The sequence below is a fragment of the Anomaloglossus baeobatrachus genome, chromosome 8, assembly GCF_048569485.1.
Source record: "Anomaloglossus baeobatrachus isolate aAnoBae1 chromosome 8, aAnoBae1.hap1, whole genome shotgun sequence".
NCBI lineage: Eukaryota > Metazoa > Chordata > Amphibia > Anura > Aromobatidae > Anomaloglossus > Anomaloglossus baeobatrachus.
In genome coordinates this window covers 7,257,181-7,275,753 of record NC_134360.1, presented here as the reverse complement: position 1 = coordinate 7,275,753, position 18,573 = coordinate 7,257,181, and the positions used below count along the sequence as shown (strand labels likewise).

The 18,573-nt window shown below is 44.6% G+C and overlaps 1 protein-coding gene across 1 annotated transcript in view; it reads left to right on the top strand.

Annotated features, from left to right (window-relative positions):
• Positions 1 to 18,573, top strand: part of LOC142249579 (protein Wnt-7a) — a 106,076-nt gene that overhangs the window by 45,192 nt on the left and 42,311 nt on the right. The window contains exon 3 of the mRNA XM_075321270.1: positions 12,952 to 13,223. Coding sequence (XP_075177385.1) covers positions 12,952 to 13,223 — 272 coding nt within the window. The remainder of the gene's footprint in view (positions 1 to 12,951; positions 13,224 to 18,573) is intronic.

Sequence of the window (18,573 nt, the reverse complement as noted above, 5' to 3'; positions counted from 1 at the left end):
AATAAACCAGTAAGAGATTTGGCTTTAAATTAGATATTCTGTTATTTTCCTCCGTTATAGTTTCTATATTTACAAATGCAAATTCTAAATCTATTTTCTTCCTTGGTGTAAAATATGAAAAAACCCAAAAAGACATGAAGATATAAAATAGTAAAACACAATTTCACTATAATCACTATTGAATTAGAAATCATTATTTTTCAATGAAAGTTAATATAAAGGAATATGAAAAAAATAATCAGTTTAATGATTAATTATTTTATACATTAACATAATAAAATACAATTAAACTCATTAGAAATCCATAAAAAAATAGACTTCATGAAAAATAAAGTGGCTTTTAAAGAATGTTTTAGAATATTTTTTTTTACCGGTTTGTGTTTGTTAAATATTCCAGATTTTGTGTTTTGTGCAATGTTTAAGCATTTCCGGGGCTCGCTGATTAAGTCACCAGTGACCCGGGGTTAGATTTATTCCGCAGTCTCTAAATAAAGCCGGGGTTAAAAAGGGAAAAAGAAAAATAACATGAAAGTGAATTTCCAAATTTGAGAAAATCAACAAAGACTGATCTGAAAACAAAATGCTCCTATCCAGTCTGTTATACGGCTGATTATCATTCTGAAAAAGACGACATATAGGAATGGGGGAGGAGGCTGTTGAACGCTATTATCCAAGGATGTCTTTTCCAGACTAAAGAAAATTGTGATCTTTTCATCTTAAGAAAGCCGAACACTTTAAGAAGACGTCTTCAAAGTCTTTTGAAATGGGGCCTAGGTGTCAATTTCTCACCGTGTGCAATGGAGCTGAACAAATGGCGGGATTCACAGCTCCCTCTACAAAAATTCCTTTGTTTTAAGCATTATTTTTGTTTTCTTAAACTTCTTGTGTCTTTGGCTTCATTTTTTGCTTTTTATACACTACATGTTTAAGCATTTTCTACTCTTAAATCATAATTTTTACCCTAACGAAGTTGGAGGAAGACAGAGTGTAGTTTCCAGAGAATGTTTTTTGTAGTTAATTTGTGTGAAACATTCACACTAATGACAAAGTATCGGGGAGACGCTTCTATTGCAGAAAAATCTCCCAATTTTACCTGGATTTTCACCCATTTTTTAGAGTACTATATAGTTAAGTGAAGAATGTTAAAGTATAGTTTTTCTTTGCAAAAAACAAGCTCTCGTGTGGGTTTGTCGACAGCTCTTAAAAGAAAGGAAGAAACTAAAATCACAAAAACGTAAAATTCGTGTGGTAATCAAAGTTGGTCAGAGCTCGGTTACTGGCTGGTGGACAATGATGGGACGGAACGATTGTTAATTCACTCATTCTGTCCCCGTACAGCTTCCTCTTATTGCCAGCACATCTCTTGTTTACATGGGCAATGTGCTGCCAATAACAGTAACATTCAAGCGAGCATTAAAGGGGTTGAACTCTACTTGGACAATCCCTTCTCTTTCCCCTTGTTTGGCCAAATTAAAATAACAAAGTTTATACTTGACTCCCATGCTGGTGCGGTTACAGTGGTGTTGGGGCTCACGTTCCTGGGGCTCACGTGAGGTTGTTATGTAACTCGAGCCCCGTGCCCAATCACCGCTGGCTTCTCTCTCCCCGCCTCCATATGTATGAATACTAAGTAGGAAGTGACAGCCGCTGATTTGCTCTTGATTACTTATACATATGAAGGTGTAGAGCGAAGCTGATGGTGATTGGGCACTGGGCTCGTGTGACATACCAACCTCACATGAGCCTGAGGAATCGGAATCACTGCCGGCACCTCTCTCCCCATCTCCAGACAAATGAATAGTCAATAAGAAGTGAGAGCTGTGGCTGATGCTCCCTTCCTCTTGAGTCCTTATGCATCTGAGGGCAGAGAGTGAAGCCGACGGTGATTGGGCTTGGGGCATAACAACCCCACGTGAGCCCAAGGAATGGGAGTCACCAACGGCACCTCTCTCCCCACCTCCGGTTGTATGAATACTAAGTAGGAAGTGAGAGCTGCTGCTGACGTTCACTTCCTCTTGATTACTTATACATCTGAAGGCAGAGAGTGAAGCTGATGGTTATTGGGTACTGGGGTTGCATGACATAACAACTTCACATCAGCCCGAGGAATGGGAGTCAACGCCGGCACCTCTCTCGACACCTCTGGACGTATGAATATTCAATAGGGAGTGAGAGCCTCGACTAACGCTCACTTCTTCTTGATTACTTATACATCTGAAGGCGGAGAGTGATGCCATCGGGGATTGGGCGTGGGGCTCACGTGACATAACAATCTCACATGAGGCCTATGAAAGCGAGCACCACACCCAATCACCGCCAGCTCTTCTCTCCTCTCCTTCAGATGTATGAGTGCTCAACAGAAAATGAGAGCTGCGGCTGACGGGAACGGGAGCGTCAACACTGTTGGAATGGCAGCAGCATGGGAGGTGAGTATAAGCTTTTTTATCTTAATGGATCATGAATGAGAAGGGGTTGTCCGAATACTAATGATCCGATCACCTGCTGAATGGACGTTTTGCTCATTTGTAAGGTGATTTATAAGGGCTGATAAGCATTCTTAAAAACCCTTGTAGCCTATTATCTGTGGCGCCCTGGACCAGCCAGGGGCCACAGAGAACAACACCCACACACCCCACACTCCTGGTCAGGCACACCGAAGTCAGACACAAACCCTTGTTGCCTCCCTCCAGGGGCTGATGTCTACACCAGGGGGTGGGCCAGGCGGTTGACCCCGCCCACCGAGGAGTTCACAGTCCTGGAGGCGGGAAAAGAGTTCAGATCAGTTTGAAAGTGGAAAGTGAGAGGAAGGAAAGTGGCAAGTGAGCAGACTGAAGTTGGTCCGGGTGTGTGGCCCGGACAGATCAGCAAGGTTGGCAGATGGTGGTGACCGTCTGCAGGAGTGGCCTATCGGAGTCTACCTTAAGGACCGTGGACGGGCGGTGGCCCGGCGGTACCGGACCGGTACACAAAGAGAAGTCAGCACCATCTGGCAGGGGCTTACGGACCCCGGCAAGGCTAGGAGTCGCCGTGAATTTGCCAAATTCGTTAGCGAAGGGGACCTCCTGGGTTTCCCAGCAGCCAAGTCCCAACAGAAGGCAACAGTCCAACCGTGAGAGGGAAACACAGCCACTGCCAAGGCTAACGTTCCCAGGGCCAGAGCCTGCGGGCAAAAGGGGCTCCTCTGGCCCACATTCAAGCCGGGGAGCGGGTTACCGGTGGGAACCCATTGGAACCGTTTACAGAACATAGGTGCAGGGAAAGGCAGTCACCATCAACCTGCCTGGAGAAACAACACCGCAGCCATCTGTGGGACCCGTCCATCCAGCCGTGTGTTTTACCGAGAACTGTGTCCTCATCATTGGCTGAGTGAGTACCACCGTGCCGTGCGGCACAGCGCTGCCCCCGCGACCCTGCACCTCACCAGGCCCTGTAACCCGCCTGTCATCCATCCCTACCCCATCACTGGGCCCCGGGACAACCAACCCCCTACCCACGGAGGAGAGGACTAACAACAAAGCTGCTCCCTGTCACCGCTCCCGGGATTCCCGTCTAGAGCAGCGGTGGTGTCACCAATATCACCACAACCGTGGGTGGCGTCACGGACAATAACCAAATCCCCACAATCAAATCCCCTTTTCACTCACGGACGAGGAGCGCCGCTCGAGTCCCCGGGATCCGGCCCACCGCTCGAGCCACCACCGAGCAGCGGCAGCCGCAGCAGCAGCAGCGGCCGGACCCGAGCAGTGGGAGAGCGCAGCGTCCCCTCCTCCGCCTGCGACATATCTACTCCTCAAAATGCACCATTAATTGTAGCCTTCTGTATGTGCCGTGAACCAGGTATGGACTGAGTGGGTAGCCTATTATCTACTCCTCAAAATGTACCATTAATTGTAGCCTTTTGTGTGTGGTGTGAACCAGGTATGGACTGAGTGGGTGTGATATATTTAGTGCCCGTGGACTTCCTTGGGACCCCCATAGTACTTGTCTCCCACGCCGGCATTTTTCTATTCTTAGGGTATCTTCACACAGAGAATTTTTGATGAATATTTTGGAGCGAGTCTGCTCTGATAGCTGAAAAATGGCTCAAATAATGTTGAAATACTATTTCTACTCTTTTCCAATGATAAATGACTTTTTGTTCACATGGGCAGTGCAGTGGCTCAGTTCTGCCTTCGTCGAGTGGATTTCCAGTTATAAATAACCACTGTGGAAGGATTGATACTCAACCTTGTGCTTGAAGTAACGTGTGCCGTGATGGTGCCCGGCACTGTGTTGGCAAAGTAGTAATTGTAGGAACCAATCACAGTGCAGATTTCATTTCTGAAGCTTCTGTGGAACAATGAAAGCTTCGCTGTGATTGATTAACTGGAAACTAAAAACTAGTTCTAGATTCCCAAATGACAAATCTATGACTCGTGGATCAATCACGATAATCTGTACCATGATATGTGGATACTCTTGATGTTTAGGCGCAATATATATATTTTTTACTAATTTGAAATAACCAAAATTGATAATGAAAAAATAATGAAATCTTATTATGATTTTCTCTTAGGTGGAAATTCTCTTTAATAATTTGGTACACGGAACTCCAGATAAAGCTTTCATTTTGTTTCTATGTAGTGTACTAAGTTTATTTTTACTTTACTTTTAAGGGTTTTCCAAAAAATATCATTATCTTGCAAAATGACTTTGTAATCATAGGAGGATCAACGACTGGAACTGCCAGTGATCCAAAGAATTTTGGAAGGCTATCAATGAGGCTTTGTAGATCCCCCATATTAAACGGAGCACTAGTCGCATGCTCAGCCTCTGCGCCATTCATTGTATATGGCACGGCTGCAGATAGCAGAGAGCTGCACTTGACATTCTTGGGCAGTACCATGGACAATGAATGGGCAGAGACCGAGCATGTGCACTTCCTACCCATTGAGGATAGGGCGCTGTAGAGTCCGGTTCTCGGGGTTCTGGTGTTTCATTCTCAGAATCACCATCAAATGGACACTGAGATTAGTTATTTATCCCTTATATGATAGCAATTTTTGGAAAAGAACTTTAAATATTCTCTTCAATGTATTTCATACAATCTAGAAAGTGTTTTTTATATTCTATATTTAGCAACTTAGAAAAAAAAAGCTTAGAGTGTCACAGAGTGTCACCAGCAGGTTGTATAGAGATGCAGAGAGACTGGAAAAGTCACAAAAAGTTAGAGAAAAGGACGCCCTCTGGCCACATTCTACGCTGATGACCGCTTCATTGGGAACAATGCCCTGCAGAACTGGGTGATGAGTGTCACACAACTCCAGGCATATGTAAGGGAGGTGAAAACATGAAGTGTCACATCTGACTATTCAAATGTACTTACATCAGCGTGGTCTGCGTACTGGGCCACTTGCAATGTGCCACCAGGCAGAGGCATCAACTACCTCCGACAAGGGACCAGTGGCCTTGCCGGTCACTGATGAGCAGAAATGATGGCCACCGACAATACTGGAGACCTGATGGAGAGCACTGTGCATCATCCACTGTTGTTACCAAATGAGGCTTTGGTGGTGTTAGTGTGGGTCAATGTGTCTAGTCATTACAGAACGGCCCTACACTGTGTGATGGTACAGTGACAGCTCCTACTACTGGAATAATTGTGCTTCTGCATGAACAACACTGGCCTAATTTCATCTTCATAAAGGACAATGCTCCAGCTCAACGAGGTCACATCATTAGGGAACGACTGCTGGAAACTGGGGGACGTCAAATGGAGCGACTGCACTTTCTCCAGACCTGAATCCAATAGAAAACCTATGGGATCAGCTGGGTCATCGTGTAGAGGCCGTAACTCAATACCACAGAACCTCAATGACCTGAGGGCCACCCTCCAAGAACAGTGGGATGACGGACAATAACTCCACTTATGACCAGCAGGAGGCGTCGTTGTCAGCGGGAATTGATACTTAGGACCACATGACAAGTTATTGAGACACTGACATTTTGGGGGGATATCCCAGCCACTGTTGATAGCTTTGGTTTCTAGAAGTTGTATAAGATGAGGAAATCCCCATTGCTGCTTCTACTTAAATGCCCGACTGTCCTGATAAAATATCACTGTAGAGGGAACTTTTTACGTTTTCCTTAAATTTCACCCAAAAGTCAAATATCCCGAACTTTTTGTGAGTCGTGTATAGGGAACAATGCAAAACCTGCAGACATTCGCTGATGTGCTGGGTTGACCTCTGGAACGTCAGATTCAATTCATATTTCTGTAATTTCACGTGCTCTACATTATGGATTCTGCAAACAAGAAGATGTCAGAAATATAAAACCAAAGCCGTATGTTTCAGGAACGGTATGTTTTATGTATGATGTCCTTATAACATGCTAATGCGGGGGCATTGTCATTCATCTATGCACAGACGTGGTGGTGTCCAGGGAATGCGGCTCCAGGTTTGGGGCTCATTATCATAATAGTTGCTAGTGAATGGAAGCATTCTTGTTTATACCCATAGGGATCAAATCCCTACAGATCCCAAACGTCTGACAGCTGGAAACAATGGGATCAGGTCTCTTCTCTGCGAGCTGGGGCTTCTTTGTCGCCATATCTGCACTTTTGAGGTTTCCGTCTGCAGAATTCTCCATTGGACGCCTTCTATGACTACATTTACCATGCTATAGGCTTAACCTAAACTATATCCCGTGATATGTGTTCTTACTGGACGCCTCTGTATGAGGCAGTGCTACTCCATATAGAAAATGGACTGTGTCCGCGACCCGTATAGAAGAGACGCGGGCCAATACTAGTGACCCCATCTGGTAATTTGGAGGTGATAGATCCGATTAATGTCTGCACATGGAGCTTCAAATCATCCTGTAGATGGAAAAATGCACCAAATATTGGAGCATTTTGATGCAAATTGTTGCATTTAGTTTTAGCCCTTGGAAATAGGGTGTGGCTTAATTGAAAGAGGTGTGGCCTAAATGTTTGAGCGTGACTTAAGGCACCCCCCGTAGGCTAAAGATGGTTTTTAAAAATGGGGGAAAAAATAAGTCTTTCAATAAGTAATGAAAAGTTACATAAAAGTCTGTAAGGAGACACTAAATGTATCATGTACAATGAGGCGTGGGGAGACGCGGAGGCTCGTGTTCTGTCTATTCAATGTGCATGTATCAGGCAGGATTAATAAATCTGCGTCACCCGGTCACAGTCTGAACACGACACTGAATCCACCTTCAGCTGCAAGAACAGGAGCAGATCAGCAGCGGATACAGACGGAGGATTCCATCGTGATCGTAAGAAAAAGGATGCATTGTAACAAATCGTGCTATTAATGATTCATGCCGGCGTGTGTGCGGCGCCCCCGACTCCCCGAAATGTACACCTTATTATGGGATAAGGCGGCTCCACTGTGAGAACCGAGCACTTTTTTTGTTTCGGAGACTTAAAAGAAAGAAGCTCTCCTTGGAAAATGAAGATAAGACTTTCCTTACACATGTGGAAAACATCTGGTAAAAGCGGAAAGTGGAATTTCCAAATAAACCTCAAGATCCTACAATCATATTAATGAATTCTGCAGATCATCTGCACGTCCCAAACTTTAATGTTTCATTTGCAAATGTATTACATAGAAAAAGAAGGACAAGATTCTTCAAGAGCAAAAATAAATAGTAAAAGTGTAACTTAAAAGGAAAATGTCAGCAGGTTTTCGCTATGTAATCTGAGAGCAGCATGATGTAGGGGCAGAGACTGTGATTCAAGTGATGTGTCACTTACTGAGCTGCTTGCTGTGGTTTTGATAAAATCAGTTCTCTCTGCTGCAGATCTAGCAGTTCTTTGATTGCTGAGCTCTGTGTAACCCCAGCCACTTCACTGATTGGTAGTGTTCTCCCTATAACCCCGCCCACACATCTGATTGACAGCTTTCTGTGTATGACCCCGCCCATACTACTGATTGGCAGCTTTCTGTGTATAGCCCCACCCACACCAGTGATTGTCAGCTTTCTCTATATAATCCCACCTACACCACTGATTGGCAGCTTTCTGTGTATAACTCCTCCCACACCAGTGATTGGTAACTTTCTGTGTTTGACCCTGCCCATACCACTGATTGTCAGCTTTCTGTGTATAGCCCCACCCACACCACTGAGTGTCAGCTTTCTCTATGTTACCCCACCTACACCACTGATTGGCAGCGTTCTCTATATAACATGTAATGCGGATTATACAGTGTGGTTTTTAAAGATTAAGGTTCTTTAAGGGAATCTGTCACCAGGTTTTTGTTATCTAATCTGAAAGCAGCGTAACATAGGGGCTGAGATTCTGATTCCAGCAATATATCCCTTATTGGGCTACTTTCTGTAATTTTGATTAAAAATTGTTTTCTCTGCTGAAGATCTAAAGTTCTGTATTATCCCACCCCCACAACTGGTTGGCAGCTTTCTGTGTATAACCCCACCCAAACCACTGATTGGCAGCTTTCTGTGTATAACCCCACCCACACCAATGATTGGCAGCCTTCTGTGTGTAACCCCACCCACAGCACTGATTGGCATTTTTCTGTGTATAACCCCGCCCACAGCATTGATTGGCAGCTTTCTGTGTATAACCTCACCCACACCACTGATTGGCAGCTTTCTGTGTATAACCCCACCCAAACCACTGATTGGCAGCTTTCTGTGTATAACCCTACCCACACCAATGATTGGCAGCTTTCTGTGTGTAACCCCACCCACAGCACTGATTGGCATTTTTCTGTGTATAACCCTGCCCACAGCATTGATTGGCAGCTTTTTGTGTATAAACCCACCTATAGCATTGTTTGACAGCTTTCTGTGTATAACCCTGCCCACACCACTGATTGGCAATAGCATGCTGTAAGCGTTAATAAACCAAAAGCCACTGTTTTCTTATTTGTGTATGAGTTGTTTATTTAAACTAAAGGGTTTATCATTTGGCGATTATCATTGCTAGGTGTAGCCTGCTCGTGCCCATTAGTCCGGCTCGCCCCTGCTGGGACACCTCACAGTCAATGTACAGTCTCTATAGAGAGCCTGGTGTGGGGGGGCGCACACAGATCTGGTATGTTCCTGAATCTAAATCCTTTGATTGTGTGACAATGGCTGCAGCCAGTAATCTATGTGATACACAGCTGGATTCAGGATCTCCTTGCCTACATTATGATGCCATCAGATCAGGTAGTAAATAGTAAATGTAGGAATCTATAAATTCACTTTCACAGAGTTGCGGACGGACTCGTAAACTTAGAATTGAGCCCGTACGTCATACAAGAGCTGCAGACTCCAGAGCAGTGTCTTGAGATATCAGTGGGGGTCTCCAGATCGGGACTCCTGCCGATCAGCAACACTGTGCAGCGTCTGTAATGTAGAGAGTATGGTAACCACTCCATCGAGCATCGCTGTGCTCGGGTACGCTCAGTGCTTGGGTACGCTCAGTGCTCAGGTTCGCTTAGTGCTCGGGTACGCTCAGTGCTCAGCTCAGTGAGAGTTGCATGCAGTATCTGAATGGCTCTCACTGGAGATAGAAACAATGTTTTGGATGTAGTGTGTACCCCCCAAAAAAATAACCTCCCCGGATGTGATCTGTTTATGGCTGGCTGACAATTGTTGTCTTCCATTGAGGTTCAGGTCCAGTCCGGGTCCAGCACATCTCTAATCTTGATATATAGATGTAGATATCAGTGTTTCAAGTCCTGGCAGCTTGAGCTCGACACTTCAGGTGTTGGCCTGAACAAGGCAAAAGAGGAGCTGCTGGGACGCCGAACTGCCGGGACGCCGAACTGCCGGGACGCCGAACTGCCGGGACGCCGAACTGCCGGGACGCCGAACTGCCAGGATGCCGAACTGCCGGGACCCGGAACTGCCAGGATGCCGAACTGCCGGGACCCAGAACTGCCGGGATGCCGAACTGCTGGGACGCCGAACTGCTGAGACGCCAAACTGCCGGGACGCCGAACTTCCGGGACGCCGAACTGCCAGAGTCAGCTGAAGATCGGGACCGCTTTGGAAATAGAAATATATTATTTTTGGAAGATTGTGTATCTTTATATTAGTAACATAATTAAAGATTTTTTTTTAAGTGGATAAACTTTTAAACTAACATTGGATTTTCTTGGAAAGCAGTATAGGATAAAAGAAGCACATTGCCTCAGTTCATTATGTAGTTTAAAGGAATCTGTCAGTAGGATCGTCCCTTCTGAGCCATCCATATAAGCATGTCAGTCATTGGAAGCTGATTAAAATGACACCTTGATATCTGTAACTCGATGTCTTTTTCCAGAGAAATCCACATTTTTGTTAATATGTAAATGAGCTGTTAAGATCTATGGGCGGGGCATAAATCTCCCTGAGACCAAATCTCCCTGAGACTCCGCCTCCAGGGATTATGGTAAATGACAGGGGGTGTTACCAGTGTGAGACATGTAATGACTGACAGTCCACTCTCTTGACCTTCATGTCTCACACTGGTAACGCTGGGTTTTCATGTAAAATAAGCTCTGGAGGCGGAGTCTCAGGAAGATCTATGTCAGACCAATAGATCTTAACAGCTCATTTACATATAAGAATAATGTGGATTCTTATTGAATAAATCATCAGATTACAGATATCATGGTGTCATTTTACTCAGCGTCCTATATCCTGCATGTCGATATAGAAAGGTTTAGGAGGAATAATTCTACTGACTGATTCCCTTCATGTGGATAAGTTCTTTAAGAAAGGTCCAATAAAATCCAAAAGATCTGTAAGAAATACAGAGACGTCACATGTGGAAGAGAGAAACGACCACAACAAGAACTTGTGCATCTTCAGACACTTGAATAAGGTTATAGATCCTTTCTAGCTTTGTCTAATTCCCTCCAAAAAAACAGACAGGGACCTGTGTAACAGAACAGGGGGAGATATTGCTAAAAATCCAGTCCAGTAAGTGATCTGTCCAACTGCTGAAATAGAGCACACATAAACTGTGATGACTTATCGGAGGCGATTGTGTTCTCAGTAATCGCTCAGCAATAACATATCACTAATCCCTTCCTAAGGCCTCATTCACACCTCAGTTTTTGTCATACGATTCTCTCCATATTGTTTACAGACAGCTCAATAATTCTCAGATTTATCTAACCTGTGACATAGTGACAAAATCATTGAGACAAAGAAGCTTGGAGCTGGTGACGTCACCGGGACAGGAACTTACCGGGACAGGAACTTACCCCAGTTCTACTGAAATTCAGCATTATTGCATCTTAGCCCTTCTCCATTTTCTCTGTAAAATGTGTATTTTATTTGATAGAATTCATGCTTTTTGTAATCAGTGAATCTTATTTTTTCTCCAGTCTTTATGATTTTACTGTTTAAGGAGTAACTAAACTTTTTTTTTTCAATTTATTATTTATCAATATTTGCCATGTTAAGAATTTTTGTAATATGACCTTACACCATTATCCTGTTTTGCCACCTCCTCTTGCAAACGCTATGGTGCATTGCTGTTTTAACTGCCAAGTTCAAACTTCCTAAGAATCTGTTTCCACAAAAAAATGAAATTTTATAACTCAGGGTAACATTAATGTGACTTCTATAGGGTCAGTTTTCTCTCCCTTTTCAGTGCACCCAGAATTTTTGTTTTTTTGCACTGGTTGAGATGTTTTTAGAGAGTATCCAAATAAAATATTCATGTGCAGCGTCCCATGGGGCAGGTGGTTAATCTACTCATTGCCGGGCCGTTGCAAGTCGGGTCAGGCGATGTCAGGGGTGGCCTGGCCCGGATCCGTTGCCCCAAGGCGTGCAGTAAATGGGGGGAAAGCAGGGTGATTGGGGAGAGTTTGTCGTGACGCCACCTGTGGTACATAACCAGGGAGTAGCCAACGCTGCAGAATTCCTCACTGGGGCAGGTGTTATGGCAGCCGGGATGGTGTCGCTCAGGCAGAGCGGGCCCCGGGTGGGATGATGGGGGTTGGCAGTGCCTTGGAAGCACCAGAGCTTGAGGCGACAGCGTCGCTAATCAAAGTCTGAGTCGGCAACTGCGGTTCCAGGTTCTTTTACTCACTGATTTAAATCTGCAGCCAGGTGCTGATCTCTGCTGTCGTGGGCTCCAGTCAATCCCAAGCAAGTGATGGGCCACCACCGGTGTTTGGCGAGAGAGAGAGTGAGAGAGTGTCCTCTTCCTAGCATGTCCCCCTCAGCAGTTAGGAACCCGGTCTGAGCACCCGCTCCAAGCCCCGGGCCTAGTAAAGTCCAAGAGTTCCAGAGGTGTCTTGTCTGAACTATGGTCCCGACTCGTCTGTCTGATGTGAGTGTGTTGCGCCTACTTCTACCCCCAAGTGGAACCCACTCCCCAGGCGGCTGGCTTCAGTGACCGGGGAAATCCCATGCATTGTGATGGGCACCCCTCAATCTACCCTGAGCCAACTTCCCCGTGAGAAGGCTCCTAAGCTATATGTGAAGTATGAATGTGGAACACCGGTGATTAACACCCCCCTTACCTGAGATGGATACCGCACCTTAACTGAGGTGCAGTACTCTGTGGCGACCAGAGCCTCAGGGGCACCACACATGATTTTAAAGTTTTTTTTCTATGATAAACATAAGAATCTGTTTTGCTGCAAATTAATGGATGTACAGAGTATAAAATGTTCCCTGTCAGAGCCTCTCTACTCCCAGCCCCAATATTCAGGGAAGGTCCCTAACAGAACTGATTCTTGCTGAGCTGCTCTTGAAAGCAGATTATTAGGAAGCTTGAACTGGGCAGTTAAAACAGTTCTGCAGCAATGTGTTTTGGAGAGAAAGAGGAAAAATAAAGAAGTGTATTCCAAAAAATCATAAGTCTAAAAACCCTGAAGAATAATTAAAAACAAAGTTTAATTACTTTTATAAACAAGGTTGGCCATGAAGTAATCCCGATGTAGCTGTTACAGTGCGCTTGTGTTTGACATCCCCTTTCTTCTTTTGCAGGAAGCAGGGAGGCAGCATTCACATACGCCATCATTGCAGCTGGGGTGGCTCATGCCATCACGTCCGCGTGTACACAAGGAAACATGAGTGATTGTGGGTGTGATAAGGAGAAACAAGGACAGTTCCACAGAGATGAAGGCTGGAAATGGGGAGGCTGCTCAGCCGACATCCGCTATGGACTGGTGTTTTCCAAGGATTTTGTGGACTCCAGAGAGATCAAGCAGAATGCGAGGACTCTCATGAATTTGCACAACAATGAGGCCGGACGCAAGGTACGAGACCTATACAATCTAACACATGGTTGAATTGTTGATGGAGATCCATTAACACTTTATCTACTCAGTATGCCGCCCTTATTTATCCAGGTGTATGGCTTTAATTGTAATGGATACATTATCCATAAAATAGTTTTCTTATGAAAGAAACAATCCCCCGTCCATGGCGTCCATATGGTCACAATAGCTCATCAACTCAAATATACCAAGCTTACAATGGTTACAGTGTCACCACCGATTGTGCATAGGGTCATTGTGCGCTCACATCCCTAATGCCCAGTATAGGTTCTGACTTATATTTAGTATATACAGATGTAGGACAGTCTTTATAGAAAAGTCGTTTTGGAGATGAACTGACAAGTTCCAGACCGTGGCCATACTTATCTAATAATTCAGCTTGTTAGGTCTGATGAAGGACAAAGACTTAATAGAAACGTTGCTACTTACATTTCAGTTGAGTTTTTGTCCTTTTTATACTTGCTTGTGTGATCATCTCAGAAGCGACATTGCTTTAAAGGTATTTTTATAAGTAAGCACGTCTTCATTTCTGTACATTTTTATGATTATCCTTAGGACAAAAAAAAATATCTCCAATGAAGGCAACCATATTGGCCATATTGAGCGGATCGTTTCGCGGGACTCAGGTCCAGGTCAATGCCACCTGGTGGATAGATGGAAATCCCACAAATCTCTTCCATTCTGGCATCCCCGGCTTGGGTTTTGATTAGCCAGAGCTGGACAGAAGTCATCTGTGTGTCAAAGATGACATTGTGCCAGATCTGACAAATCAAATGTCCGGGGAGGAAGGTACGAGATTTACAAGACTCAAGGCTTGTCGCCAGGTGCCACAGACCTGGACGTTGGACCGGACTCCCACAATTCGACCCGCTCGACTCTTCTATCTAATAATTAGAAGTACTGTATAGTAGGATTATCCCATACAATGGGGCAGAGTTATGGTTGATAGATACACAGTTCACTTTGGTTGAGCACAAAACTAGTATCTGCCCCTAAGGTTGGATAGATTACAGATAAGACCAACCTCTTACAGGTCATGAGCCACCTTCAGTTGTGACACATGATGTATACCAATGAATGCGCGTACGGAAAAGATAGAACCTTAAGTCCTCCCACAGATACCAAAAATATATACACCAAAAACAGAAAACAAGTATGAGAGTGGTATTTATTATACAATGTATCAAATTTTATTCAGAACCATTAAAACAGTCAAAATTAAAATTGAAGAAGATATAGATGCATAAAATAAAACCAACACAATAAATGGGTGAGCCAGGACCAAATAATTCCAACAGGGTAAAAACTGTAAATGCTGTCCAAGTATTAAGGCTAACCTAGCAGACCCGATGCACGTTTCGCATATTGCTTCAGTAGGGGTAATCGGTGACAATGTGTACAATATATTTTTTAAACAAATAACCTAACAATGCCATCCCTTAGTAAACTAGATATTACTCACACTTGTGAAGAAATATAAATCCACAATATATGATGGTATAAATGCTCACAGTCCACATATAAAGCTCACGGTTGTATTGCAAAGAAATTGTTAAACTCTAACGTATGTGCTAAAAGGTAAAAAGAAGTGCGCCAGTTGGAAAAACACCTGCAGATGACCAATATAACATTTACTGTGGATTGTCCTCCACTGGCTATTTCTTTAATACATATGTTGTACTCACACTCACCAACCTTCCCTGAGGAAGCCATAAGTGAAACGTACGTTGGGTCTGGTGGGTAGCCTGAATACCTGGACATTGGTCTTATGATTTATATGGGATTTTTGGATTAGCATCTGTTTAGCTTAGTCTCTTCATGTGACTTAGCTTTACTTTTTAGTATTCTTTGTCGTCACTGTATTCTATGGTGTTTATTTCTTTATAGCTAATTACCTGATTCATTTCTTGGACTATGCTCCACGTGAAGAAGCATTTAACCAATTTAAATTGTTTGGTCTTGGCTGACCATTGTGTTTTTTTTTATTGTATTTTTAGGTTTTTCAATTTTATTTTTGACAGTTTAATATTGTTCAATAACACTTGGAAAATGTGATATATTTCATAATAAATCCTGCACGTGCTCTTGCTTTTTGTTTTCATGGCAGGTGATGGTTATAGTTTTTAGTGATATTGTTGTAAAATCTGATTCCTGATGCCACTGGACATAATAGTATCTGCAGCTGAAAAACCTGTGGAGCCACATGTTGCTTCCGAGCCGCTGGTTGGGGAACACTGGTTTTTAGGGTCATAGAAACGATACCGGCCCGATGATACATTTTATAAACTACAAATTGTGAAATGTATTCGTAAAGTGTTTGAGTCAATGGTGTTTTTAGTCTTGGCAATCCACACAAATAAGCTCTAATGAATTCAGAATGTAAAGGCGACATATTTTGGCTCTAAATTGTTGGTATGTTGAAGAACATTCGTGCCATCTGGCCCCAGTGTGGGTTTGTCAGTACAAACCATTGTCACAACACAGGTTAATGGGGTTTGAGCCATCTGCAATATGTGGCTGTTAGATGAATTTATCTACTGGGATGGCTAAATCTCGGCTACATATTAAGCGGGCTTTACACGCTACGATTTTGCTACAGCGATCTTGTTGGGGGTCACGGATTTTGTGACGCACATCCGGCCGCTGTAGCGATGTCGTAGTGTGTGACTCCTAGGAGCGATTTTGGATCGTTGCAAAAATGTCCAAAATCACTCCTCGTTGACATGGGGGTCCACTGCCAGTTATCGCTGCTGTCGCTGGGGCGAAGTTGATCCTCGTCCCTGCGGCAGCACACATCGCTACTAGTGATGAGCGAGTACTAAAAAGCTCGGGTGCTCGAAGCTCGGGCCGAGCATCCCAAGATACTCGTGTACTCGGGCCGAGCAACGAGCCCAATGTTATCCTATGGGAGACCCGAGTATTTTTGTGAAATGACCCCCCGGCAGCATGGAGAAACCCTAAAAATGTCACAAAAGTCTCAGAAGAGTGCTCAAATGACATGGCAACAGCATGGGGAAGACCCCTTGAAGCATTTATCACTGAAAAGTCACAGCTGTGAACAATTTTGTCCGCGTTTTACGCCATTTTTACGGACTCACCAGAAAACCTTCCAAAATGACCCCAAAATGATTTTTCATGGCGGAAATGTTAAGGGCACATACCCAATAGTGAGATAGAGCTGGTGTATGTTACTTTTTGAGATTAATACATGAAAGATTTTACGTGAAAACATTGTGTGGCACTCCGATGTCCCTGAGAAGAGACGTACATGAAGGCCTCTTGAGTCTAATGTGCCCATTTTGAGGAAGTGAGTCTTTGTAGTATTTTCCTTTGCCAGGGCAGTCCAAAATTGTGAGGTTCACCAATGCCCCTGCATACAGACGTGCATGAGGGCCTGTAAACCTGAAGTGCCCATTGGAAGGAAGTGGGTCTATTGTAGTATAGCCCTTAGGCAGGGCAGCCAAAAATTGGGAGGCTCCACGTTGTCCCTGGGTAGAGACGTGCATGAGGGCCTTTAAACCTGAAGTGCCCATTGTAAGGAAGTGGGTCTATTTCAGTATAGCCCTTTGCCAGGGCAGCCAAAAATTGGGAGGCTCCACGTTGTCCCTGGGTAGAGACGTGCATGAGGGCCTCAAAACATTAAGTGTCCATTTTAAGGAAGTGGGTGTATTATAGTATAGCCCTTAGGCAGGGCAGCCAAAAATTGGGAGGCTCCACGTTGTCCCTGGGTAGAGACGTGCATGAGGGCCTCAAAACATTAAGTGTCCATTTTAAGGAAGTGGGTGTATTATAGTATAGCCCTTAGGCAGGGCAGCCAAAAATTGGGAGGCTCCACGTTGTCCCTGGGTAGAGACGTGCATGAGGGCCTCAAAACATTAAGTGTCCATTTTAAGGAAGTGGGTGTATTATAGTATAGCCCTTAGGCAGGGCAGCCAAAAATTGGAAGGCTCCACGTTGTCCCTGGGTAGAGACGTGCATGAGGGCCTCAAAACATTAAGTGTCCATTTTAAGGAAGTGGGTGTATTATAGTATAGCCCTTAGGCAGGGCAGCCAAAAATTGGGAGGCTCCACGTTGTCCCTGGGTAGAGACGTGCATGAGGGCCTCAAAACATTAAGTGTCCATTTTAAGGAAGTGGGTGTATTATAGTATAGCCCTTAGGCAGGGCAGCCAAAAATTGGGAGGCTCCACGTTGTCCCTGGGTAGAGACGTGCATGAGGGCCTCAAAACATTAAGTGTCCATTTTAAGGAAGTGGGTGTATTATAGTATAGCCCTTAGGCAGGGCAGCCAAAAATTGGGAGGCTCCACGTTGTCCCTGGGTAGAGACGTGCATGAGGGCCTCAAAACATTAAGTGTCCATTTTAAGGAAGTGGGTGTATTATAGTATAGCCCTTAGGCAGGGCAGCCAAAAATTGGGAGGCTCCACGTTGTCCCTGGGTAGAGACGTGCATGAGGGCCTCAAAACATTAAGTGTCCATTTTAAGGAAGTGGGTGTATTATAGTATAGCCCTTAGGCAGGGCAGCCAAAAATTGGGAGGCTCCACGTTGTCCCTGGGTAGAGACGTGCATGAGGGCCTCAAAACATTAAGTGTCCATTGTCAGGAAGTGGGTGTATTATAGTATAGCCCTTAGGCAGGGCAGCCAAAAATTGGGAGGCTCCACGTTGTCCCTGGGTAGAGACGTGCATGAGGGCCTCAAAACATTAAGTGTCCATTTTAAGGAAGTGGGTGTATTATAGTATAGCCCTTAGGCAGGGCAGCCAAAAATTGGGAGGCTCCACGTTGTCCCTGGGTAGAGACGTGCATGAGGGCCTTTAAACCTGAAGTGCCCATTGTAAGGAAGTGGGTCTATTTCAGTATAGCCCTTTGCCAGGGCAGCCAAAAATTGGGAGGCTCCACATTGTCCCTGGGTAGAGACGTGCATGAGGGCCTCAAAACATTAAGTGTCCATTTTAAGGAAGTGGGTGTATTATAGTATAGCCCTTAGGCAGGGCAGCCAAAAATTGGGAGGCTCCACGTTGTCCCTGGGTAGAGACGTGCATGAGGGCCTCAAAACATTAAGTGTCCATTTTAAGGAAGTGGGTGTATTATAGTATAGCCCTTAGGCAGGGCAGCCAAAAATTGGGAGGCTCCACGTTGTCCCTGGGTAGAGACGTGCATGAGGGCCTCAAAACATTGTTCCCATTGCAAAGGAGCGGGTCTCCTGTCGTTGTAATGTCCATTCTGCAAAGAATGGGCGAAAAAATTTACCACTGGGGGTATACCTGAAACAAAGGCCTAAGTATTGCAATTTGTAACGGTCATCATCATGGTGGCGCATGAGGAGAAGGA